At 38.0% G+C, this 27,354-nt stretch overlaps 1 protein-coding gene across 29 annotated transcripts in view; it reads right to left on the bottom strand.

Moving 5' to 3' along the window:
* HERC1 (HECT and RLD domain containing E3 ubiquitin protein ligase family member 1) overlaps positions 1–27,354 on the bottom strand; it is a 236,115-nt gene that overhangs the window by 67,400 nt on the left and 141,361 nt on the right. For 24 of the 29 annotated variants that reach the window (XR_004960256.1, XM_036265948.1, XM_036266229.1 and 21 more), the window contains 11 exons: positions 27,127–27,320; positions 23,875–24,030; positions 22,203–22,327; positions 21,580–21,690; positions 18,574–18,750; positions 11,977–12,216; positions 11,510–11,593; positions 9,231–9,751; positions 6,257–7,032; positions 4,864–5,062; positions 1,732–1,892 (listed from right to left, as the gene is read on the bottom strand). Coding sequence is in view for 28 of the 29 variants with exons in the window: in XM_036265948.1 (XP_036121841.1) it covers positions 1,732–1,892; positions 4,864–5,062; positions 6,257–7,032; positions 9,231–9,751; positions 11,510–11,593; positions 11,977–12,216; positions 18,574–18,750; positions 21,580–21,690; positions 22,203–22,327; positions 23,875–24,030; positions 27,127–27,320 (2,744 nt within the window). In the remaining variant the exon portion in view is untranslated. The remainder of the gene's footprint in view (positions 1–1,731; positions 1,893–4,863; positions 5,063–6,256; positions 7,033–9,230; positions 9,752–11,509; positions 11,594–11,976; positions 12,217–18,573; positions 18,751–21,579; positions 21,691–22,202; positions 22,328–23,874; positions 24,031–27,126; positions 27,321–27,354) is intronic. The other 5 variants (XM_036267182.1, XM_036267102.1, XM_036266662.1 and 2 more) reach the window with 3 other exon arrangements.

The following is a 27,354-nucleotide window of genomic DNA, read 5'->3' on the forward strand; positions in this document are numbered from 1 at the left end:
GGTTTGCTTCTTGGCTTTACCTACTCTACTATTTATGCCCTGTAAATTATTCTTTATTTCAGTTAGTACCCTTAACTGAATTTTCTGACTGGCCCTTTTTTTATGTTGTTGATGTTCTCACCAAGTTCCTCAGAGGCCTCCTTAAGTTCCTTGACGGTTTTACTAAGTCCCTTGGATGTCTCACCAAGTTCCCTGAACAACTTTATAACCTGCGTTCTGAACTCTGCATCTGTTAGATTGCTTATCTCCATTTTGTTTAGTTCTTTTCCTGGAGTTTTGTTCTTTTCTTTCATTCAGGACATGTTTCTTTGTCTCCTTATTTTGGCCGCTTCCCTGTGATTGTTTCTATGTATTAGGCATAGCTGCTATGCCTCCTAGGCTTTGTAGGGTAGCCTACTGTTGTAGGTGTCCTGTAGGATCTAGTGGCACAGTCTCCCTGATCACCCTAGCTGGTCCCTCGCGGTGCACCCCTAATGTGGACTGTACACCCTTCTCTTGTAATTGAGTCTTAATTGCTGTTAGCACATCAATGGGAGGGGTTTACTCAGGCTGGTCAGCTGCAAGAACTGGCTGTGCCCACTAGCCACTACTTTGGAGGATCAGTAGTGTAGAGGCCCACCACACAGAGCAAGACTTACTTCAGCAGGGTTCTGGTACCCACTGAGTCCACTCATTGAGTGTGTCACTTGTGGAGATGGTTGGATGGTGGTGTTTCGATGTGGTCTGAAGCTGTCCACCAGGTGTGCTGGCTGTCAGGCAAGGTCAGCCACTGTCTGTGCTCTATCCAGGGCCACCCGGCATAAGCTACAAAGTGAACTGCAGATGGCTGCTTCTTGTGCTGGGCTTGGAGGTGTCCAGAAAAGCCAAGTTGTGAACCAAGGCTAGCTGCTTCTAGTGCCAGTCCTGGGGCCGCTTAACGAGAGGTATAGGGCTCACTGAGACTGGCTCCTCTTGAGCCCCACACCGCTCTTGTGAGCCGCTGGGTTGCACAGGTCCATCTGGAACCCCGGCTCCACACCACTCTTGTGGGCCACCAGGTCGCACAGGGCCCTATGGAGCCCCCGGTCCTGCCGCTGGTGGCTGGGGAGTGCTGCTTCCCAATGGGGCTCAACTCCTGCTCAGCCTTTGCTGTAGTTTTTTTTGGGAGGGGGATAGTTCTCTGCTGCTGGTCTGTACTTCTGTTGCCTGGGGATGGATGTCTGCTCCCGAGCCTCTGTCGCTGGGGGTATATCGCAACTTTGATCTGGCTTTTACTGCAGGGGATGGTGCTGGGCTCCCGGCCGTTTGCAGTTTCCACAACCAGCACCTTGACAGCTCCACTACTGTGCACTGGTCTGTGTTGACACAAGGTGTCCACTGGACTGATGGTGCCAGGTGGGTACTAGATATATCCGGAGGATTACTTCATAAGCTAAATAAACGTCTAACCACTATGCTGCACCCTGAAACTAATCTAATATTGAATGTCAACTGTAATTGAAAAAAATTTTTAAAGAAAGGGTCTAATATGACTGATATACAATACATTATTTCTCTCCCAAATAGCCATAATTCAATCTACAGATTCAAAATAGAGAAGACAGCCCAGTTTGATGGGGCAGGACTGTCCCCCTTAATTAAAATCACTGTTTTACCTTCAATGAAGACAAAATATAATGCCTACACAATAAAGTCCCACACATTTGGAATGTCAGGAGGTTTGGGTGCCACAGTGCATAACAATACACGCACCTGTGCGGTTAGCTGGCCTTGTTGACTGTGAATCAGGAGAAGTTAAGCTCTGCCTCCTTCCTACTTCATCAGAAGGAGAGGTCGGTAACGATGATATTGGAGGAGTCTGTGCACGACGTGTGGGAAGTACAGTGGTAGTTGGGTAACTAGAAAACATTTGCCTTTAAGAAAACAGTAGTCGTTAGCATAAAATCCAATTACCAAATACAGGGGTGAGCAAAAGTAGGTTTACAGTTGTTCGTATGGAAAATAATACAGTAGTTAATCAATAATAATACAAAAATAAATGGTTTTGTGTACTCACAACTGTAAACCTACTTTTGCCTCACCCTGTGTATACATCACAGTCTTATAAAAGAATATGAAACCTGGAAAACTACACAAGTTAGCTATAATCATTAAAAATTGTTATCTCATAAGATGCTTTTACTACACAAGTAATCATACCTTATCAGTTGTTCAGCAAAATGACAACAACATAGCAGGTAGAGGAACACAGCAATTAACAAAATAGATTTTTAAAAACCCTTGTCTTCAGGGAGCTTTCCTCTACTATAATACGAAGATGACAGGAATATTTTGGTAGGCATAAGCAGTTACAGAATTAAAAAAAAACAAAAAACAACTTGTAAAGATAAATAACTTACAGTTATTTTAAACATAAATTCACTAGCTAGCTATGAAATTTTTCATATGGAAAGAAAAGATAACTGCCCAGTCACCCAGCATAGCTCAAATACAGCGTAAGAATGCTATGCCAGCTGTGTAGAGGGGGCAAGGTATAGAGAGGCAGCCCCTCTCAGGCTGAGAAGGCAGACACTGGCTAAAGAACAAAGTCCAGGAAGCTCCTCACTGACTGACTGCTCTTTTGATTTGTTCAACAAAACTAACATTACTTTTTAAGCATCAAGAAAGCATTGTCGATGCAGTCAAATAATATTCATGTAGGGGGCAATCATTTCCTGATTTTTCTCACGTTAAATGATATTCAGACAGGCAGGCGCAATTGCAGCTCTAATATAGTCCCAGTTAATAACATGGAAACAAAGACTAAGAAGAAAGGAGGACTCACAAGGCCAGGTGAATGCCTCTGGGAGCAAGAAAGCATTATTATACCACTGAATCCCATGCCTTCACTACCCAGAGCTAGAAAGGCAAAAAGAAGTCCCGGTGCTATTGATCCTGTATGGATGCCTTGAATTCTGTTCATTGCTGGAGACATTAAAAACCATATTAGAATATCCTACCATTCCTCTCTTCTTCCTTTCTGTGTATGTGTGTGTAAACAGAAAATATATATATATATATATATATTTTTTTTCTTTTCTTTATTGATTTTTAGAAATCGAGGAAGGAAGAGGGAGAGAGAGAGATAGAAACATCGATGAGAAAGAAACAATGATTGGCTGCCTCCTTCACGTCCCCTATTGGGGATCAAGCCCACAACCTGCACATGTACCCTGACTAGGAATCAAACCAGTAACCTCTTGGTTCATGGGTCAACGCTCAACCACTGAGCCACATCGGCCAGGCTCTTCTTCCTTTCTTGAACAGAAGCACTTCCTGGAAGTGTGTTACTTAAGTGACAAAGCTTCAAGAGGCAGGAGATGTGCGGGGACTGGGCAGTGGTAGCTACTAGGATTAGTGCTCCTTCTGTCCAAAACCAGAACAATAATTCTTAATGTGTGGCCACTGCATCAGAATCACTGGGGAAACTTAATTCAAATGCAAACTATGTGCCCCACCAGACCTACTAAGAGACTTACTGGGGAATACATCCCTAGAGCTTTAAAAAGCTTCTCAGGTGGCTCTTGTGGACACCAAAAAATTGAGAATCATTACAATAATGGCCACTCTCTTTTACTAAGATGTCAGTCTATGCACTGGGGAATGATAATAACCTGTCAATTAAGAGAAGGGGGAAAAGAAATAAGAAAAAGGGACAATATCCATTTTCCTTCCCTTCATTTCACTTAAGCCCTAGGTTAAAGAGCTCACAAAATAGCCCCTCCCCAGAGATCTTCTTTCAAGGTTTTCAGTTTGTGTATACATCTTGTAAACTGAAGCAGAAAGAAACATGAACATTATTTGAAATTTAGAAATCTACTAAAATAAGGTGGCTGAAGAAGACATGCTCTTTCACTTGAAAAGTACACTTGTTTGATCTTACAGTAAGAATAAAGAAATTATGTTTAAAGGGAAAATAACCTGAGAAAAGAAAATTATTTTTATGGAGGTAAGCTTTCTTAAAGCTGTATAGTCGGCCCTCGTATATCGCTGTTAATCAGTTCCGTACTCTACCGTGATAAATAAATTTCCGCGAAGTAGGATTCTTTATTTATATACAGTTGTCCCTCGCACTTCGTGCTTCGGCTTTTGCGGCTTCACTCTATCGCGGTGTTTTCAAATACAGTATATGTTTGAAACAGAGTGAATCATTCTATTGCGGTGTTTTCAAATACAGTATATGTTTGAAACAGTGAATCATTCTATCGCGGTGTTTTCAAATACAGTATATGTTTGAAACAGGGTGAGTCACTCTATCGCGGTGTTTTCAAATACAGTATATGTTTGAAACAGAGTGAGTCACTCTATCGCGGTGTTTTCAAATACAGTATATGTTTGAAACAGAGTGAGTCACTCTATCGCGGTGTTTTCAAATACAGTATATGTTTGAAACAGAGTGAGTCACTCTATCGCGGTGTTTTCAAATACAGTATATGTTTGAAACAGAGTGAAGCCGTGAAAGCCGAAGCGCAAAGTGGTGAGGGACGACTGTAATAATCAAAATACAAGTATTTACTTTTTGATGAAAAACATATTAAAAAGCTTAGCCAAAAAAAAATTTTTTTTAAATCACTCTAAGGAGATAAAGTGCTGTAGTCCCTTACTGGCAGTGGCAAGGTTAATTCGATCTGGGACCACAACTACATGGCTGTGAGACTTGGGGCAAGTTGTTAAACTTCTGAGGGATAGTTCCAACTTCAGTAAACTGTGTTTGACCATATGACCTCTTAGGTTCCTTCTACCTCTAGAATGCCTTGATTTAGTTGGGCACATTCTTCATAAGAGAATAACTGTACATAACCATAGGCATCATATATGGCACAATGTAAAGGTTAACCTCCCTACCTGAGGAGACTTAGTGGCATCACTCCTGGAGACTCAGATGCAGGCACTGTTTCTGTGTCAGTGACTGGAGTGGTGGCAGTTGTGGTGTCTTCCAGCGAGCTGCTCATAAAGGAAGTCGTGCTTGAGGCTGATGGGCTAGTGGTAACCGGAGTCTGTGCCTGCTGGGCTTGGTCACTTTCTTCAGCTTGTTGATCAATCTCTATAAACCAAGGTAAAGGTTAAGAAAGTGGTAAGGATTTGTTTTTTCAAATGTGACATGGGAATAGAAAACTTTTAACCTTTAATTTGTAAAGCTTCTAAATATATTTCATAAGTAGCAATTTCTATAAAAGATTTACAGAAAAAATGTTCTTACATATATACATTGTGTTCACTATTGTACTCATAACTGTAGACTCTATAGGAAAAAAAATGTAAAAAGCCCTTGTAATTATTCACTTCTTTTGGTTAGGGAAGGTTCTCTTAAAAATAAAAAATTAGTCTCACTTACGTATGTGAGATCTGACTAGATAGTTTCTAAACTGTGTTTCCTTAGCACTTTTATTTTGAAGCCTATCTTTTGTCTTTACGCAGGCAAAGATGAAGACATGTAAACACAAGAATATGAAAACCTAGAGAGAAGCTCCATGCTCTGAAAAGGGCAATGGCTCACAAAACAAACTACTCCCAAAAGTTAAAAACAAAAACAAACAAACAAAAAAAGTATTGCTATAAAGATAGCTAATTCTATTAAGGTTTGCTAAATGGCCATACTTTCATAAACATCATGATCTTAATACTATTTATATGCACCATGCACCTCTCTCTGCCTATTCACTGTCTAAGCTCAGAAAGGAAGGAGAGGAGTAAAGAAAAAGAAAGAAGGGAAGAAAGAATAAAAACAATGGAAGTTTCATGATAGTGAGAGACTTTGTTGTATTCACTGCTCACTCCCCAGAACCTACAAGAGCACCTGGCACACAGTAGGCATTCAATAAATACTGAATGAATCTCATTTTAATCTTAAAATTCAAATTATCTCCAAAGGTGAGGATTAAAACAAGATTTTTTTACATCTAATACAGAATCTATAAAATGCCTGAGAAGTCATCAGAATAATATTATTTTGAATCAGATCAATAAATACTTGAGTACCTTTTGTGGCATGATTAAATTTCAGTTTTATAAAATGCAGTAATAATTAATAAATTCTAATGCTTTATAGATCTAAAATAGAAAATTATAGGTAATTAATATAAAAGAAACAACAAAGAACTGTTCATCTTTACAAAGGAAAAATGATGTGAAAACTGCTTTGGCCAAGTTTTATAAATCACCTACAGAATATATCAGTTCTGACAATTATAATTTAAATAGCACGAAAGCAAAAATTTTTAAAAATCAGATAACATACCTTGCTTAATTTTGCCCCCAAACTGGTCTTCCAAAAGCCCACTGACCACTAATTTATAGATCATGGCTTGAGCTCGTTCCAGATCAGCTAATCCCAATGCTCTCTTTATGGGCGACCGCATGACTGCTCGCTTCACCATGTGTCGCATCAAGAACTGCAGGGCTGCACGCATCTCCACGTCTTCGTGAACAACTGGAGAGCTTGCACAGTCTGAGTTGTGGCCATTTTCAGCCAGAACTTTTGGTATCAGCAACAGCTCAGCATATTTACTACAGCCAAGAAGAGCACTAAGTGATTTCATAGCACCGAGGTAGAGATAGGACAGCTGGACTGCTCTGATTTCTGACTGGGGTATGTCATGGTTTTTGGACACGTGTTCATGATTTTTTCTCTTTCCTTCTGTTATTTGGTGTTGGGATTCCACCCCTGGCAGGGTGGTATCTAAAGAAAATGAAGTTATTTCATTTTCTGATTTGGAGCTTGTGGTACCCTGACTTTTGACATCATCAGATGTTAGGCCTGTTCGCATATCTAAAGCAGATTCACTCTCAGTTTTCTGCTCAATGTCCCCTTTCTCTTCAGACTCATGTCGATGTTTCTTTTCATGTCGCTTGGTGCTTTGTTTGCCCATGTCTTCGTGAATGCCAGTCAGATACGTGAGGTCCAGCAGCACAGAAGCCGTCAGGCCTCGGAATCGCGCCACATCAAAAGGCAGTGGTTCACAGGGTTCCAGATTATACAATGGAGTATCACTAGGCGACCAAAAAGTTGGGAAGCTTTAATAAAGATCAGAAATGACACAGGAAGAAGCAAGTGAGGGATAGACAGGAGGAAGGTACAGAATATAAAATAGACAAAATAAGATGCATCATGTACATAGTACAGAGAATATTTTATTTACACAAGCTAGAGAAGACATTACAGAGAGAAAAATGAGTCTATTATGAGAAAATGGGGAGATGTGATGTTAAATGCAAAAGCAATGAGATGTGCATGTGCTTTCAAATAAGAAAATTCACTCTAATACAATGTAAGCCAGAAATTAGCAAAATTTCTGTGAGCCAAATAGTAAATATGGGGTAAGCAAAAGTAGGTTTACAGTTGTGAGTACACGAAACACAGTTTATTCTTGCATTATTAATTATTCTTGTATTATACATTTTTCCATATGAACTGTAAATCTTTTTTTGCCCACCCCACATTTTTGACCTTGTAGGCCACAGTCGCTATTGCAACCTTTCAACCCTGCCACCATAGTCTGAAAGTAGCCAATGATATACCTAGACAAAAGAGTGTGGCTGTGTAACTTTATTTATAAAAACAGGAGGTAAGACAGATGTTCTCTGACAACTCTTGATGTTAGTTATTTGGAAGTCTGTATAATAAATCTAGCTTATTATATAGGTAATGACCACTTATAACCTATTTCAGAGAAGACATTGTTTCATTGAAAAAATTACTTTATAATCTTCAATTAATGCTTCTAACTTATAGTTTAAGCAAAAATATGATCACATATTTCCTGATATTTGGCAAGAATCTCCTGAAGTTTAAAAGTGTTATAATTACACAAAATGTAATAGAACACTTTAGCAAGTATAAAAAGTTTGGTGGGCCCTGGCTGGTTTGGCCTGGCGGTCAGTGCGTTGGCCTGCGGACCAGAGAGTCCCAGATTCTGTTTCCACTAAGGAGACGTACGTCGGTTGCAGTTTGTCCCTGGCCCTGGTTGGGGTCATGTAGGTGGCAACCACTCGATGTATGTGTCTCTCTCTCTTTTCCTCCCTTTCTCCCTCCTGTTCTATCTGAAGATGAATGCAAAAATGTCCTCAGGTGAGGATAAAAAAAAAAAAAAAGTTTGGTAGTATACATTTGTTGTATTAACCTAAGTCTTGGTTCCAATTTAACTTTCCTAATCTTATCATCCCTTTGTTTTAGTTTATTTTGCTATATTGTATCCATATTAATAAGGCTACATAAATCTTTTCTTAAACAAGGCAAGAATAAAAGAAAAGGTAGATATTTTCAAATAACACTAAGTTTCATTGGCTTTTTAGCTTGGTGAAGTGGAGGGAGGTAGAGTCCATTAAATCCTGAAATTGTGTGTAAACTTTATATATGTGTATTTTTCTGCTGAAAGGGTCTACAGCTATGTTAGATTCTAAAGCAGTACTGCCTTCAAAAAAATACTTAGCTGTTTTAGATACTGTCCCATGTCATACTGTCCCATGACACTTTAGGCAGTATAATGAAGCTATATAATGTCATCAGTAAGTCCCTATTTTCAAATGATACCATTATATATAGTCATTAGATAAGTGAGTCCCCTTATTGAGAGCGATACTTGACATATTCCTTTTTAAACATGATATTTCTATTTCACATAAATCTTATTTGATTGCAAAACAATCTAAAAGCTTTTAAATATACACAGTTTGTGTAAAATAATGTAATTTTTTGTATTTATCCAAAATGTTGCACACACACTGAGAGGACAGAAATGTGTGCTTTAAAATAAATGAATAAATAAAAAAGCAAGAATATGTAAAGTCACAGATAACCTAAAACCTAATTTTAGCCCTTCAAATGTTCCTGTCATACATTCAAAGCCCTCCTACACAAAATGTAACTGCTGGAGGATCTGCTGGCTGCCTTTTTTCTATCCTAGTGAGTAATGGAATTGAAAGCCAAATGAAAAATAGAAAGGAGGATTCCAATTAAACATAAACTAGTGAGCTTACAATTTCTTTACAAAACAAAAACTTATAAACTTTACAAACCACTAGCATTCCAAGGAACACAGACTTGGGAAATATTCCTTTATGAAATCACAGTACTCATACCCAACTGTATGAAAAAAGTATTTTAAAGTTAACTGGCAGCTCACCTAAAACATATAATTACTCAGTGTCCATGGGCAAAGGCTCATATCACTATTAAATACTCATTAGCTCAAGTGTAACTCAACAGATCATACCTGATAGTAATTTCTGCTTCATCCCATTGGACCTTGGCAGACGTGCTGCCCTCTTTGACTACTCCCAGCAGCGTGGCATGGCGCCCAGTTTGCTTGTGAACACATCGACCTCCAACTCTAAGACCAGCATCGACTCCTCCTATCACTGCCAGCACAGGCCACACCTCTATGCAAAGGGTTCTCAGCTGCAGCTCTGAGAGGTCAGTAAGGCCATGTCTATTATGTTTACCTTTCTCTTCCTCTTTGTTCTCCTTTTCCTCTCTCATCTCATTTTCCTCTCGGCTTTGTACCGAGCGGCTTTTCTTTAGCTTCTGACCTGACTCTTTAATACATATCTTAATTTTGTGCAGCCTTTCCATCATTTTTTTGTTAATGCAGTAAGTCCAACGGTCTGTTCGGTGAAGGATTCGGATAAGCTGAATAGTGGCCTCTGCCAGCACTGCTGCTACTGGACTACAAATGGGGTCTCCTGGAAGTAAGTCTCGTGGTGTGCCACGCATCTGCATATCACAAATTTTCACCTGAAAAAGAAAAGAGTAGCAAATGCGTAATATTAATAGTTCTCCTAAATTATTAGTCACTACAGATTCTGTGTAATTCCATGTTGAACTAGTGTTTGGCTTCCTAATACATGGTATTATACCACTGGCCCCAATAAGGAGTGAGCAAATGTTACAGAGCTACTAAAGTTAGTAGTAGTATGATTCTCTGAAATTAGCAGTTCAGTCACTTAAACTTTCTAAAGCCTGTATCAGAGCTGTTGTGGTCACACAAAAGATGGATACAAACCAAGGTATATGTGACTAATTCAATTTAGTAAAAATTTAAAAAAAGCCTTGAAGATCTATTCTTTCTCATCCTCAAAAGTCCAGAATAATACTAAGTCCTGAGACTATCTTATATTGTTCAAGGGGCAGAAAGATAAAATCATAAATCTAGAGAACTGGATAGTCCCAATCTGAATACACATTTCAAGTAAGACATATAGAGGTTAAAACAAGAGCAAGACTTGGGTTCAAATAATAACTCTGCACAATCTTAGAAAATTATTTAATCTCGCTAAACCTCAGCTTTTTCATTGGAAAAAAAATGGCACTAGTAATAGTATCTAGTAGGTTATTTTAACAGTAATAGTAGGTTATTTTAAAGATTAAATAAGACTATATTACTACAGTGCCAGACACACAGGAAATGTTCAGAAAATGTCAATGGTTAGCTTGAAATTATAACTTTTGAAAATTTAGAAAAATATATTTAAAAACACAGAATAAAAAGTAACTTTCATGACTAGGATTTACCAAGTCCAACATTCCATTATAGAAATATTATTATATGAGATAGCATGAAAACTTTCTGCTAAAGAGTAACTAGAAATTCTAAATATCAGATCTAAGCTATGCAACATCCTCAAGTGAAAGAATGGGGTAGAAAAAAAATCCACCCACCAGCATAGGGAAATCATAAAAAAGTTTGTCTCTGCTTGGATTTTAGATGAGGAGAAAAAAATAGTTCGTAGTTAGAAGGTACCTCTTTAATACAGTCCTCCTAAAGGTTTAGGGATTGAATTTATACCACTAAAAGATCTGAGAACCCTCTCAGCTGAATAAATGAAAGGCAGATTCCTCATCACAATTGGAACTTCCATTATTCAGTTAATAATGTCTGATTACATTTAAGATTACTTCTATATTTTTGTCTCATGTTCATAATTGCCAAAGAACCAGATTATCCCTAAACTATTTCCTATAATTCTTATAATTGCACATATGCTTGAAAGTTGATTTACTCTATTCACATTGCCAGAATAGCAAACAGTGCCTTAATAAAAAGTGCAGGTAGTTTCTAAAAGTAATCTAACTTGCTTCTAAAAGACTAAATTACCTGAGTAGGTACTTTTTTTTTCAATCCTCACCCAAGGATATTTTTCCATTTATCTTCAGATAGAGTGGGAAGGAGGGAAGGAGGGATAGGGAGAGGGAAAGAGAGAGAGAGAAAGAAACATCGATGTGAGAGAGACACATCGACTGGTTGCCCCTTGCATGACCCCGACCAAGGCCAGGGACTGAACCACAACCGAGGTACATGTCCTTGACCGGAATAAATCCCGCAACTCTTTGGTCCAAGGGTCAATGCTCTAACTGCTGAGCCAAACTGGCCAGAGCTGGGCAGGTACTTTTAATGGTAGAAATAACTTATATTTATAAGCTCTATCTGATGTTAACAAATATTAATAAAAAATGACAAATATCCTTTATGCTTTAGACTTGAGGTTTCATTACCTTTTCCCCTGGGTTGCTACTATAGAACATTACACACGGGTACAACTCTGCTGCATCCACATCTTCAAAAGCTAATTTCGGTTCCTATAGTGTGGCACAGATGATGAAAAGAGAAGGAAACAAAAAAATATTTTTAAAAATTGATGATATCCAATCACATTAAGATTCAAAGCTCCTAGGAGACAGAACAAAGTTACTATAGCCAAATCTCAATTAATCTTACTAACCAAGGAAATTCCACATATAATAAATGATCCTAATTTGTTCATCTGTTTCAACAATCTTACTGGAATTTTACTACCTTTCAGTTGTTGATCTGGTGCTGATAAATACTATAACAATCAAAAGGTATTAGAGAAAAAGCAGAGAAGAATGCATAATCTATAAACTGAATAACTAGCACTTGAATAAGTGAGTTGAGTGTTAATAAAAACAAGAAAACAGGCAATACTTGTGAGTTTCAGTACCTCTCCATTTTTCCCAAAGGAAATGGTCCTGGCTTCCATATCTAATACACAGGTAATGAAATCTCCTTGAGTAAAGCTGGACAGTGTCAGAGTCTGTTCTCCATTGTGATAGAGGTTACCACTATAGGCCCGATAGAGCCACATATCTGAGGTAGTACGGTGGTTAAAGTCATGTACTGGCCAACGAGAAACTCCAACACATGTGCCTTCATTACCTCGGTTTTCCTTCACAATGTAGAACTAAAATGAAATGGTAACATTCACTAATATTAAAAAATCTGTTCATATATTATTAACTGCATAAATCAATACTGAGAAATACATTTACAAATAATATTTATCCATTTATGGAAACCTAAACTTATTTTTAGCCCAAGTGAAAATAATATATGAATAAAATAAATTTAATCATTTTGTAAAGACTTTTCAACAAATTTAATTTTTACCTTGTAGAACATTTAGTCCTTATTTTATTAAAATTTTTTCAATTATAGTTGACATTCTTCTGAATGTTAATATTGTATATTAGTTTCAGGTATACAGCATAGTAGTTAAACATTTATATAACTTACAAGGTGATCCCTCCAATAAGTCTAGTACCCACCTAATACAATACATAGTTATTACAATATTTCCTATGCTTGAGTACTTATTTTAAATAAGCAATTTTAGCTTACATTTTAATTACAACGCTGAGGAAGCATATCTAGTCCAGAAAATTATTAGTGGGAAGCTTCAATTCTTTACATACAAATTTTCTAACAATTCTCTTGTTCTGTGCAGAAAAGAGTTAATACAGCAGGCCTCAGACTGGTATCTTTAAAAAGGCATGCTTATAACACTGGCCCTTGGCTCTTATCTGGGAATTTAACTGGTAAACAGTTTCCTACATTGATACAAAACTTTCTCTAAGTGATAAGGGTGTCTCACCAGGCCTAGAATGTTTGAACAAACAATGTATGCTGAACACCTGCTTTTCTTCTGGGAGTCTGGAATTTTGGTACATGTCAGGCAGAGCATACCTTCATCACCAGCCCCCAGTAGAAATCATGAGTGTTAAGTCTTTAATAGGCTTCCCTAAAACATCAAACACGTGTTGCTGCATTTTGTTGCTAGGGAAAGAGTGTGTTCCATGTGACCTTCCATGGGAGAGAGCATAAGAAAGCCTGCACAAGGATTCCTCCAGGTTCCAACAATCTCTTTTTCCCTTATTATCCAGCTATTTGTCCTTACTGAGTTATTATAATAAATCTTAGTCACAAGTGCAACTACATGTTGATTCCTGTAAGTCTTTCTAACAAATCTTTGAATATAGGGGTGATCTTGGGGACCCCTTAAACAGTAATGGCAACCATGAGATTCATTACAACTACAACTCATTAAAATATAGTTAAAGCGTGACTTGGGGAAAAGAGAAAAGTGGATAAAGACAAAACTATGGTTCCTGATGGCTATGAAGTTACACATATAATAAAATAGCCCATGAGTTGCTTATCTGTTGTGAGAGGTAAAAGTTACCAATGGAATTCAAAAATAACAGATCCATCTCAAAAATATACACTTCAGGCTGGAAAATCATCAGCTTCTAAGAGCTTGCCTGCTGGATCCCCTAGATGGTTCTGGCCTTGTTAGCTAAAGTGAGAAAAAAAAAGAGAAGCCAAGGGAAAATCTGTTGCTCTCTCCTCTAGGCAGGAAAAGAAGGGACCCAAACATTCCCAACAAAAGGACTTTAGATGGGCCAAAGAATAAACATTAGCTTGCAGTTGCTTTTTCCTCCTGGTGTCAGAGGAAAGAGTTAAAAAATCCCTGAAGGTAGCCTGGCCAGTGTAGCTCAGTGGATTGAGCATCATCCCATGGACTGACAGGTCCAGGTTAGATTCTGGGTCAGGGCACATGCCCAGGTTGTGAGCTCGATCCCCAGTAGGGGGCGTGCAGGAGGCAGAGCTAATCTATGTTTCTCTCTCACATTGATGTTTCTATCTCTCTCTCCCTCTCCCTTCTTCTCTCTAAAAAAATCAATAAAAAAACACATTAAAAAAAATTCCCTGAAGGTAAGTTTTAGATAGACCAAAACTATGAGAAGTTCATGCTGCGCTTTCTTCCAAAAGAGAGGGAAAAGGGTATTAAATGAGTTTCCAGAGCCAAAGCAAGATGAGAGAAAAAAAAAGCCATTCCAACTATTTTCTTTTCTTTTTTTTAAATCCTCACCCGAAGACATTTTCCTATTATCATCAGATAGAGTGGGAGGGAGAAACATCGAGGTGAGAGGGACACATCGACTGGTTACCTCCTGCAGGACCAGGGCTGGGGACGAACTAAAGTCAAGGTACGTGCCCTTGACTGGAATCAAACCTGCAACTCATTGGTCTGAGGGCCAAGGCTCTAGCCACTGAGCCAAACCAGCAAGGGCGCAACTATTTTCTTTAGCTACTACTACTGCTGCAGCAGGTAACCTCTTGTCCAATCAATTAACACTGTAAAGGCTCAATTTACAGCTAAGGGTTTGAGTAAACTTGGAATCTGAAGGGAGAAAGTAAAATTTTAAAAACAGCTATTTTTTATGGCTACTGGGTCTGAATGTATGATAAAAACTGATGGAAAATGTTATATTTTTGTAACTTCATAAATGCTAAGAGATTGTCCTGATCTGTGAAAGCTGCAAAGGAAAAACATGTTAGTGGGACACAACTTCCTTGTGTTTTGCCACCAGTAGATAGACTGGAATTTAAACTCTTTTAAGTATTGGAAATAAAACAAGTCTCCATAAGTGATTTTTTTGCTATGGTTTTTGCCTATTGGAGCTTCTGGAAAAAGGGAGACAAAATAAAGAGCAGCAATCTCCAGATGGAGACATACAAATACACTTCTAGAGTTGTAAAAAGAAGTTTTTAGTTGCCAATGAATTCTTATAAAATCAGATGTCTGATCCTTAAAGGCTGATGATTTTCCAGCCTTAAGTGCCTATTTTTTGAGTGGGTAAATTTAGATCCCTCAGACTAACAAGGTTTAAAAAGGGCTTAGGAAAGAAAGCCTTAGTCCTACAGCATCTAGGCTTTCTTGCTGCCAAGAAGTTGCTAGCTTTTTAGAATCCTGAATTCACAGATTCTAATTGCCAGGACCTGACTCCGCTTAAAGTTAAAATCTGATACTGTCTGCTATGAGCTGTTTCAGCCCAGCATCAACTGTGTTCACGTAAAGACACCAGTACAATGAACAAAACTCAAACTCTGGGACTATTGCACATTTAAGACTATTTTGTGGTGTCATAAACTATGAAAACATCATGGATTCTGGCTGGACTGCCTGGGTCTCTTGCAAATGTCCCTGGGAAAGGGCTTGTTCTTATATTTCTGACACAGAAACTGATTACCTTCCTAACTTATGATTCCTACTGAAAGCTGATAGTTGGAGGAGGGCATACCACAGGAGTATGACCCCTCTGACCACTCTTAACAAATTAAGACTCTTGACCTCTTCTTGGGGCTGTCCTACTGCTATTGACTTATTATGTTCAGCTTTTTGGTTTAGTTGCAGTTTGCAACAAAAGACTGATAACTTATCTCTACATGTCTCATCTTTCTTCTGATATACATGCCTTAGTAGATGAAGCTCTCCCCAGAAAGAGACTGATCTTTTCTTAGGCGGCTCACTGGATAAATGATTACGAGGTAGAACATTTGGTAAACATATTTTTAAAATTTTTTAAAATATATTTTAGAGAGGGAGGAAGAGAGAGGGAAAGGGGAGAGAGGGGGGGAGAGAGAGAGAGAGAGAAGCATTAATGTCAGAGAGAAACATCAATTGACTGCCTGCCTCCTGTAAGTGCACCAACAGGGGATCAAACCTGCAACCTAGATATGTGCTCTGACTTGGAATTGAACCCTCCACCTTCCGGTGTACAGGGTGCTACAATCAACTAAGCCACATCGGCCAGGGTGAAAAAAAATTTTTTAATTGATATTTAGACCAATTAAGTTATATAAAAATGTTTTTGCGGGAAAATTCTTTTGTCCCTCTTGCACCCAACCCACCTGGATAAAAGTTCTAGATCAGCAGTTCTCAAGCTGTGGGTCACAACCACTTTGGGAGTCAAACGACCCTTTCTCAGGGGTCACCTAAGACCATCGGAAAACACATATTTCCGATGGTTTTAGAAACTGAGACACCCGCTCCTCTATCCGTCTCCAGGTGGGTCCACCCACATGCAGATACCTCCACATACAACATGAGGAACTATATTAAAGGATCACGGCATTAGGGAGGTTGAGAACCACTGCTCTAGGTGAAGATAAAAAAAATGATTGAAAAGTATGAAGCTATAATTACTAAATGGGACACACTATGATTTTTTTTTATCCTCACCCAAGGACAGTTTGCATTTATCCTCAGATAGAGTGGGAGGGAGAGAGGGAGGAAGAGAGAGAGAGAGAAATATTGATGTGAGAGAGACACATCGACTGGTTGCCACCCACACAACCCCAACAGGGGCCAGGGACGAAATGCTACCAAGGCATGTGCCCTTAGCAAGAACTGAACCTGGACTCTCTGGTCCATGGGCCAACCACTGAGCCAAACTGGCCAGGGCAAGACACACTGATTTTAAAATAAGGGAGAAAAAAACAAAAACCCAGAACCTGGGGAAATATGAAGAAATGGGGAGGGCATTAATGATCTTTGTTTTTCAGAACTGTACCTTCTCCTAGGGGAAAAAATATCCATGTTGTCTTAAAGCATGTTGTGAGTACTTTAAATTCAAATTGACTGTTGAACCTCCCATCACATCTGACAGACTACAAAAAGCAGAGGGTGGCCCCAGGTCCTGTACTTTACACAGAACACCTCCAAATGTCATTCACATGCGGCAGATAAACTAATATCGCAGACAAGCAAAACCATTTAACTGACTACCTTTAGGCAGTCCCTCTGAAACCAAGGACTCAACTAAATTATTCAGAATACACTAGAAACAGGGGGTAAAAGGGCACACTGGGGCCCTGTTAACTTGTTCTGGCTGATTACTGTAGCATCCTGATTAAGGGTATCCTAATAATTATACTCTTCGTTTCCAGGGATACTATGTATACCCTCTGGGATTGTGTTTCTTGAGTATGCACTCAAGGCACTACCTGAGCCCTGGACTGGCCAGAGTTGTTCTGTGCTAAATTTATGCCTAACCCAGTTTTAAAAAGTTAATACAAAAAACTTAAGGACAAACTATCATGACTTTTTAATATAGACATTTATGGTTAATAAGATTTGTTTTAACTGGCTAAGCCTAGGACCCCAAAAGATATAACTGAAGTCAATACTACAGGTTGATCTCACCCTGCTGCATAAAGCCCTATTGGTAATAATAATGTTATTGTGAAGACACAATGGTCAAGAGTCACGAGGATGGACTGTGCAAAAAAAAAAAAAGGAGTTAACATAGTAGAGAGGGCTATCCTTAGAAAGATTTGCTTGTAACATTGGTCCTTGGTTGGCATCTGGGAACTAGACTGATTCCCTACACTGATAAAAACTTCCCCTGATAAGCATGGCTCATTGTGCCTAGACTGCTTATACAATAATACAGTTTATACTAAACACCAGCTTTCCTTCTGGAAATCTAAAATTTTAGCTATACCAGCCAGAGGGTATATGACCAGCACTCAATAAAAATCTTGGGCACTGCCCTGGCCGGTTTGGCTCAGCGGTTAGAGCGTCGGCCTGCGGTCTGGAGAGACCCGGGTTCGGTTCCCGCTAAGGGCACGTACTTCGGTTGCAGTTTGTCCCCGGCCCTGGTTGGTCGTGCGGGTGGCAGCCACTCGATGTGTCCCTTTCACATCGATGTTTCCCTCTCTCTCTCTTCCTCTCTCTCCCTCCCACTCTATCTGTACAAAATATGGAAAAATGTCCTCAGGTGAGGATAAAAAAAAAAAAAATCTTGGGCACTGAATCTGTGGTTTTTTTATTCCTCACCTGAGGATATTTTTCTAATTATCAGATAGAGTGGGAGGTAGAAAGAGAGAAAGACAGAGAAAACCTCAATATGATAGAGCCACATCAACTGGTTGCCTCCTGCACAACCCGACCAGGGCCAGAGACAAACTGCAACCGAGGTACGTTGGGCACTGAATCTTTAATGGGCTTTCCTAGGCAGAAATATTGCACATGCTACTGAGCTTTCATTGCTGGGTATGCAATGGGAGGGATTATTGTGATTCTTTAACTGTTCATTTTTTAACTTTTTGAGATAACTTTAGAATTAAAGAAGACTTATAAAAATAATAGAGTTAACCTCAAAGGCAAGGGAGGAGGGAGGGCGCTATGCGTAACCAATGGACACAGATAATAGTCTGGGGAAGGCAGGAGGTGGGCCGGATTGGGGAGGAGGGGGTCAATGGGGGAGAAAAAGGGGGACATCTGTAATACATTCAAAAATAAAGATAAGTTTAAAAAAATAATAATAATAGAGTTTCTGTATATCCTTCATTCAGTTTCCATTTATGTTAATATACAATGACAGAATATTTTCATATAATAATTTTTTAAAGTAATTCCATACATTTTTCAAAAGAACCTGGAAAAAGGACTGAAAGACAAAATGCAATGCACCTTCCACTGATAGCAGCCAGAAGTTACTCCAGTTGATGCCAATCCATATCCTTTTCCTCCACTTCCATGAGTTAAAATCTGTCCATTTTCCACTAGGCAACACTGAGCTTTCTCTGGATCAAAGGATACTTCTTGTATAGGGAGATTCTCATCTTCTTCTTCCAACTCTCCTTGCTTCTGCCAGAAAGGAAGCTGCGTCAGTATTCTGGCATAACCCAAATCTCAGTTAATATATATTCTAAAACTGCTTGATTGAGTCTACAAACATTTATTAAGTATCTACTACATACCAGTTAGTGTGCAGGCAATAAAAACACAATGACAAATACAGCACAGTCCTTGCCCAAAAAAGAACTTACAGTACAATTAGGGGATGGAGAAACAAATAAGATCAATATTCTAGTCTTGAGAGTAACAGAAATTACTTAACAGGTATAGTAGCAACATGAAAGTTTAAGTATCTAACCATGCTTGAAAAGAATAAGGTAAGCATTTAAAAGAGAATGACTTCTGAGCTGAATCCTGAATAATGAGAAGATATTTAGCAACTGGTCAAAGGAGAGGAAGGTATTTAGGGCAGTAGGTATAGCATGTCTCAAGGCATGAAGGTACAACAGAGTTCACTGATTTAAAGTAACTGCAAGCAATGTGGAAGTTCTGGAGAATGAGATTGGCAGAAAAGCAGCCCATAAAAAGAAAAAGAAACAAAATCATAAAAGGCCTTGAATGCTATTTTAAGTTTAAATTTACTCTAAAGACAATAAGGAGTGTCTGCACAGAATGAGTTATATAGTAGACTGCTGATCAGATCTGTGTTTCATAAACATTATTTTACCAGGAGTGTACAGGATGAAGGCAGAGAGACCAATCAGAAAATTACTACAAGAGGTCAGGTAAGAATTATTGAGGACTTGAAATCATTCATTCACTCAATGAGTGTTTACTAAGCATCTACTATGTGATAGGTATTAGCAGGTCCTACATATTCAGTAGTATATTAAATAGATAAGGTCTCTGTTCTTATAGAACTTATATTTTGAAAGATGGAGACAGAAAATATACAAACAAACAAAAAATCAGGTAGTAAGTGCTACGTTGACATTGAAACAGATGATGTACCAAAGAATGTGTAGCAACTAACACCAGATTGAGAACCAGGAAAGGATTCTCTGAAGAAGTGATAATTGCAACAAGAATAATAAACTGACCTCTGATAAACATATTTGAGGGACGTACTAGGTAGAGGGAATATCATGTACAAAGCCCAAAGGAAAAAACAAGTTTAGTGTGCCCAAGAAACAGGAAAAAGGCAAGTTCTTCAGAGTGTAGTGAGCAAAGGGAGAGAACAAAGAGTTCTAGATTTTATCCCAAGAATGATGACACCAGTGGAGGGTTTTAAGCAGGGGACCAACATGCTCTGATTTGTAATTTTAAAAGACCACTCTGGATTCCGTATAAAGAATGGACCATAGAGAGTTAATAATGTAAGTTAGAAGGCTATTGCATAGACCAGGCCAGTGATGACAATGGCTTGGAAGAGGGTGATGGCAGAGGAACGAGGATGTGGACAAATTCAAGTTATGTTCTACAGAGAAGTCAATGGGACTTGGAGATTTGTATGAATAAAGAAAATGGGAGGGGGTATAGAAAGAGAGGTATCAAAGATGACTTCTAGGTTTTGCGGTAGAGGTACTAAGTAGGAAAATGGAAAAGCCTAATGAAGAAACAGGATGTGACAGAACTAAGGATACTACTAAGTATGCGATGCCTCTTAAGCTATCGTTCAAGTGGTAATGGAAGTAGTACATAGTCTGGAACTCAGAAAAAGTGCCATAACTGGAATTAAAAATTTGGGAATCAATGGCATGTGGGTGTGAATAGGGTTTGGTTGGGTACAGGAAAGGGAATGGGGGTGACAACTGAGAAAAGGAAGGTGTCTTGGGACAAAGCTTTGAGATACTGCAACACTTGGACTAAATAGAAGAGGAAGAACCAATAAGAGAGGATGAGAAGAAAAGACCAATATACAAAGACAGAAGGAAAACCAGAAGAAGTGTGAAATCATGAAAACCAAGAGAAGAATTAAGGTAGCTAGATAAATGGATTCAAGTTACTTAGGAGGTAAAATCAATGAGGCCTAGTGACTACATGAATGAGGACATTAGGAGAGTCTAGAGTTCACAGCAATTCAAATCTAGAAAGCTAGGTAAATGGTGGTGTCATCAATAAAAAAATGGGACAGGAAAAAAGAGGGAAAGGTTTGAGGGGAAGATATTTGGGCAAACATTTAAATTTGGAAGGCAATAAATGTAGACAGTGTGACAGAGACTGCTGGAAAAGCTAAGGACAGAACCCTGAGGAATATCAGAGTTTGAGATGAAGGCAAGGAGAAAGTAACAGCAAAGAAGAGATGCTTCCAGAAGGAATTAAGAACTGGCAGAGGATATATGAAAATCTAAGAGAAGGTAGAAGGCTAGAGTTTCAAGTAGTCCTGGCCGGTTTGGCTCAGCAGTTAGAGCGTCGGCCCACGGACCAATGAGTCGCAGGTTCAATTCCAGTCAAGGGCATGTACCTTGGTTGTGGTTCATCTCCGGCCCTGGTGGGGTCATGCAGGAGGCAACCAGTGAATGTAGCTCTATCACATCAATGTTTCTCTCTGTCTCTCTCTATCCCTCCCTCCCACTCTATCTGATGATAAACAGAAAAGTATCCTCGGGTGAAGAATAAAAAAAATAAATTAAATAAAAAGTCAAGAAAGATGTGAACAAAAAAGTGTATACTGTATTTAGTACTTAACACTTACCTCTGTCATTTAATTTCCATGTTTTAATAGAAGATAAACAATTGGGCTGAAGAAGTAAACTGAGGGGAAGGAACCAGTGGAGAGAGAGAGAGAGTGGAGAGAGGAAATAACTGACAGAACAAGGTCCCTCAGAAAAGAAGGAATCCAAAGATAGAATATTCACTTGTGCTATCTAAAAATACTATTTTGGATAAATGGATTACCTGTAATTTTATTTCTTGTTCCTTTTCTTTTATCTGAATAGCATGTTTGGCCTGAGCAATGGGTGTCTCCCACATACAATCTGACAGAAGGGAAAATAGGCGTTCAACAACCTATTTATTGAAGGGAACAGAATGATAAAATTTATAAAGGGTATTTTTAAGTTTAAAAAAATAAAATCATTCAACTATAATACTAAATCACATGTGACATTATTATATCAATGTCCTATAGCTACTTTGGGTGGTTATAAGTTAAATACACATATATTTTTAGAAAGTTCATTAACTCACTAGAGAGCGGGTTCCATTGCCCTCATGTTGCCCCACTATATAGATCTCTGAACAGGCCATGCAACCTCACACATTTCTCAGTAGATGCCCAAACATAGTAAGAAATTTCACAGATTTTCCTTTTTTTCTGACCTTGCAAATATTCACTATCTCCTCCTTCTTACACCCCGTTATTTAATTTATCTTTCTTCTTGCTTGGAGGTGAAATTATAAAGAAAGCCATCTCAAAAGTGGAAGTTTTGCTACTGAATAAATGGTACATTTACAACTGAAAAGACTGCAAGTTTAGATTTATGTTGGTCACATTGTGGATGTCAAAAATATTTACTAACAACTTTAAAAATAAAAACCTGGGCCATTTGATCATCTTCAACACCAGATTCACAGGCTGGTAGCACAGCTTCAAGGACGTGAAGCGCAAGAAGCCTAGTTCTTAAGTTACCAACTAGAGGAATACCTGGGGGAGGAAAGACATTTTCTTATTATTAGTGTAACTTAAATTCAAAATTTAAATGAGCTTCTTGAAAAAAAAATTCCTGAGGCTGCTAAGCATTTATGGGTGGAATCGACTTCACTCAATCTATTTAACACAATAATTCTGGACTCATCCTATACCCATTAAGGTATATGAGTATTCACATTTACATTTCAGTTTTTATGTATAGAGTGTCCCAAAAAATGTATATACAACTTTGAATAATTATAAAGCCAATGTTTACTAAAATACATTTCATTTTCAAACTGTAACAGAATCTACAGACACCCTGTTGACATATGTTTTTTGGGGGGGGGGGGCGCGGGGGGACACCTTGTATAAAGAAAATAGCACTATAATAACTACCTGTGCCAGGTCCTGTGCTATGGATTTCATACACATTAACTCTGTTGATCCTCACAAACCCTACATTACATCCTGATTTTACTGATGACAAAACTGAGACTCAGGAAAGTTAAGTAAATTGACCAAAGCCACACAGCTCAGTAGAGGCACAGGGAGAATTTTAAACAGATCTGTTAATCTCTAAAGCTAAGGTTTATCATACCCTTTCATTGCTTCTTCTCTGACCATGCCCTGACTACCTCAGAGAGATTGTTAGGGTTAATGGGAATTAGCAGTTTATACTTTTCTAAAGTAAGCAAAGGCAGACCCAGGATACTAATACTCTTTTTTTATACCCATTACTGTAATAAAACCAATAGAAAATAAGTGAATATCTGAATTTTCCTTTTGCTCTAAGACCTTAATCTATCTTCCAAAAGCCTCCTCTTATTAAAAGAGAAAAAAGGCTGTTCTAAGTTATACTAGTTAAGAACTAGTATATTGAGAATATGCACATATAAAATAACACGTACCATGGAAGATTACATTATATTTTAGCATATTTAAAAGAGTAGGATGATGAAAAAGTTCTGGAAATGGAGAGCAATAACGGTTGAACAACACTGTGAATGTCATTGAACCGTACACTTAAATGGTTAAAATGGTAAATTTTATTTTATGTACATTTTACCACAATAAAGAAAAAACAGACTAGAAAAAGACTGACCAGACTTTTTGGCTAAGAACCAGGAATTAAGCTTATTATATAGAACTTTCATAAACAGCATACAATGAGAAGCTACAATCAAAGCACAGAAATCTTATCACTATAGGAGAGAATAAACAAATTCAGATTTGTATTCTGATAATCCAAGAAGTGAAATCTGTGCCAAATTATCATATTAAACAGGATATTCTCTGCTTATTTTTAATTACTGTTATCTGAACATACAGGGCCAAGTTCGCAATAAAATCCACTCTCTTTTCCAAGGCTACTTTCTATTATTAATTCCTATCAATTTTACTCCTAAAATTAGAGTTTTCTTTTTGTCAAATAAGTACTTATAAAAAAAAAAAGTCTTGAAATCAAGATCAAGTATCCAATGTTGTTAAAGTTTGGCATTATCTGAATAAAACACACGTGAGGTATAAAAATACTCTAACATAAGGCAAAGGTTATATACCTGAAGAACATTTCTGAGATGCTATATTCAGAAGCACCTCTGTCCACTTTGGGGAAGCCATTTTTGACTGAATTGCTTTTGAAGATACAACTCTGCGAAGAAAAACTAAAAAATCCCCCAGATGCAGTTCGGCTGCATGTTGTTTCCTAAGAGCAGCTGAAGAATGAAGAGACAAGTTTATATTATAACCAAAAGCCAACAAACAGGACACAATCTTATATCAAATAAGTTACAATTAGATTGCAGTAAGCACAATCCTAAATTTAAAATCTGGGTTGTCTGCTGCTGTATTTTTAAAATTTAAAGAACAGAATGGGAAAAAGAAAGTAAAACCAAACTTAAAACATCTTTTACATCTGCGTACAAAATAGTGTGTTGCTAGAATAAAGTATGTATACTTGGTTTTGTATATTTTTTAATGCTATTCTGAAACAATAGTTCTCTAACCAAGTCTAGAGTTCTACTGTATAGAATTTGAGGAAGATGTATGAAAACCCATGTATGTATGTGTATTTGACTAGTGAGAGAGTTCACAAATTTAATCACATTTTCAAAAAGTTCATTATCCCCAAACCCCACCAATCAAATTAAGAATCACATCTCTAAAAAAGACTGTTTTCAGATTCTACAGAGAAGCAAATTTCTAGGCCTGAGTTTGTTTTGCCTGAGCTCAGAATCTATAAGATTTTTCACACAAACTTGCCCTAACCAAACTTCCCAGTTTTTCTACCAGCATCAGCATCAGCATCAGCATCAGCATCAGCTTTTCTCTTGTCTCATAGTTTCCCTCCACCCTCTGCATTTTGAAGCCAGAGGACTATCTGTTCTTCCTGTAACACACCATGTTCTCTCATCATTCAACACCTTTTATACCTCCTTATCCTGGCAAAGTCCCACTCAGAAATAAGGGAAAGTGTGCCAGTGGGGCAGCTGCCCAGAATGTCAATCCCTAAGGTGCACTATTACATGAAAAATCATAACAGTTTGCAGACAAGTATATACAGCACTTCCTTCAGGAAGATCCTGGCATATCAAATTAAGAAAAATACAGATAAGTCATCACTTGTAATGGAAAGAAGACCCCCCCAACACCACCACCAAGGGGCATGCTTAGATGGCCAGTAATCTATTTGCACAGATGTCTAATTAACTAGAGGATTTACATTTTACTGAGATGGGTGTGCAAGTCTATGACAGAGCTAAACTGCTAGGGACAATAAGAGAGAAAAAGCTAAGTCCTCTACATTTCTTCTACACAGTATCTACCTCTTCTTTACTTAAATTCTACTAAACAAATATTTTTTATATTAGTTTGAAGAATATAAAATTATTAGCCTGTCCTGAGTACCCACATACTTCACTCCAATTCTGTTCCTGTACATTTTCTTCAAAATCTAGTTCAATGAAGCTTTCTCTTTAGGTAGAGATCCCTGGGAAAACCTTATATGAGGCATCAATCCTACTCCCCCACCCTTACTCCCAGCAAGTATTTCTATGACAAGACACTAAGCTAATTAAATTAATTAAAGCCTGGAAATATTCTATATAGAGCTGGTTGATAGAAATCGATATAGTTTGTGTTTCATTATTAATAGTACATTTGAAATGAAGGGTACACCTTTCAGTTAAGAGTTTTAGAGGGTGACCTGCCTCTGTACGCCTGGCCAGCACTGACTAGAATCAATTTCACTCCCAGCCATCCCCATAAATCAAGAGGTGCAATGGCCTTCTCTCCAGGACAACTTGAGGGGAGTGGATGTGGATTCAGTCTGCTGTTCCACCTGCTGAGATTCACTCACAGAACTGTTTCATTCTTTCCTGGATATGGAAGGATCCAGTTTTCTTGGGGACTTATAGGTTGAAAAGTAACTACTATGTCTTCCTTGCTGTCCATATGTGCAATACTCAGCACAGAGTGGTGAGAAACTATCACTTTAACAACTCTGTATTTACTACCTTATTGCAGGAAAACAGAAGGTGGCATTAAAGGCTGGTTTTTATTTTCTCATACCTTACGAGTCTGTCCGTGCTCTTTCTATAAGCACTGTACTCTCTGTATAAATTGGGAGAAAAAACTTGCCATGGGTTGACCCTATGAAACTAAAAGTTAGTCCTTAATCAAACTCATATACCCTCCTAGATTCTACCTTACAAGATTTCACTATTTCTTATGAGTTTCCTGTATTACACTGCAATTATCTGTTTACATGTCTGCCTCCCTCATTACCCTAGGGTCCCTGAGAACAAAGAGAATAGTTTATCATTTCTGTAACCCCAAGGTATTCCCTCTATCTATAAAATTTATAGATATATTTTAATATTAATATTCATTGAGCCCTCACTATGTGACAGACACTTCTCTAAGTGCTTTATATATATTAAATTATTTAATCCTCATAACATTAGGAGAATGATTCTACTATTCTTATTTTATAAATGAGGAAATTGGGGCACAGAATGGTTAAGTAACTTCCTCTCTATGCAACCATCCATTCACCCATTCATCCATCCATCTATCCTTCCTTTTGTCTATCTATCTGTCTAATCCAGAAAAAATTTAAGGGCTCCCAGAATTTATTATGATAATAAGATATGGCAGTTTCACAAACTTTTTAAAATAATTAACCAATTTTAGAGCTTTATTCCCTTAATTATGTAGCAGACATATGCTGTGGTTCTGTTCAGGGTTAAATTAAATTTACTGAGATATAATGTTCACTATAGTTTTTTTTAAAGCTATGATCACATGATCATATCACAGCAACCAAAAATTACAATGGCTAAGGATAATGAAGAACTTTTTTAGTGACCAGGGAACAGAGCAACAAGCCCAGCAAGAAGTTCAACTCTTCTATTTCTAACCCAGTTCCCAAATAATCCTTGGTCCTGGGTGAACATTGAAGCCAAAAGTGTGGTTAGAGATGGATTGTCAGGATCTGATGCTAAGAAAACATATCCTGGGGGAATCAGTTACATAGAACTTCTAGGTTCTAGAGCCAGGACAGCCAAGGAGAGGCTGAACATAGATAGTAAGGAGTATAATCACCACATCAGGTTTAAAGGACTCTAAGGAAAAAAGGTTAAGTCAGAAACTCATCTATATCATACATATTTGTAGAGAAAAGGGGTTTCTAAATGAACAAAAATCCTTTCATGCCCACAACAGAAAGAATTACACGTTCTAATTATAGGCACACAATGGGGACTCAATAAATGCTTGTAAATAATGACAGAGAAAAAGGTTTATGATACCTCTGAAATCTCTCTTCTCAGTTTCTCCACTACAGTCAACTTTTTTTTCTTCTTCTTCACCTTCTTCTCCTTCCCCTTCTCCAAAAGAGGCCATACGCAGTACACCAGCTTGGGACAACAAATTCTTCAACTGACTACAGAGTAGATCCAACAAGGATTGAACTACCTTAGGGCTCAGTTTATCAGCATAAGTCCTACATGAAATTAACAGGAAAAAAATAAATGGTA

Source organism: Molossus molossus, unplaced genomic scaffold, assembly GCF_014108415.1.
Source record: "Molossus molossus isolate mMolMol1 unplaced genomic scaffold, mMolMol1.p scaffold_m16_p_1, whole genome shotgun sequence".
Classification (NCBI taxonomy): domain Eukaryota; kingdom Metazoa; phylum Chordata; class Mammalia; order Chiroptera; family Molossidae; genus Molossus; species Molossus molossus.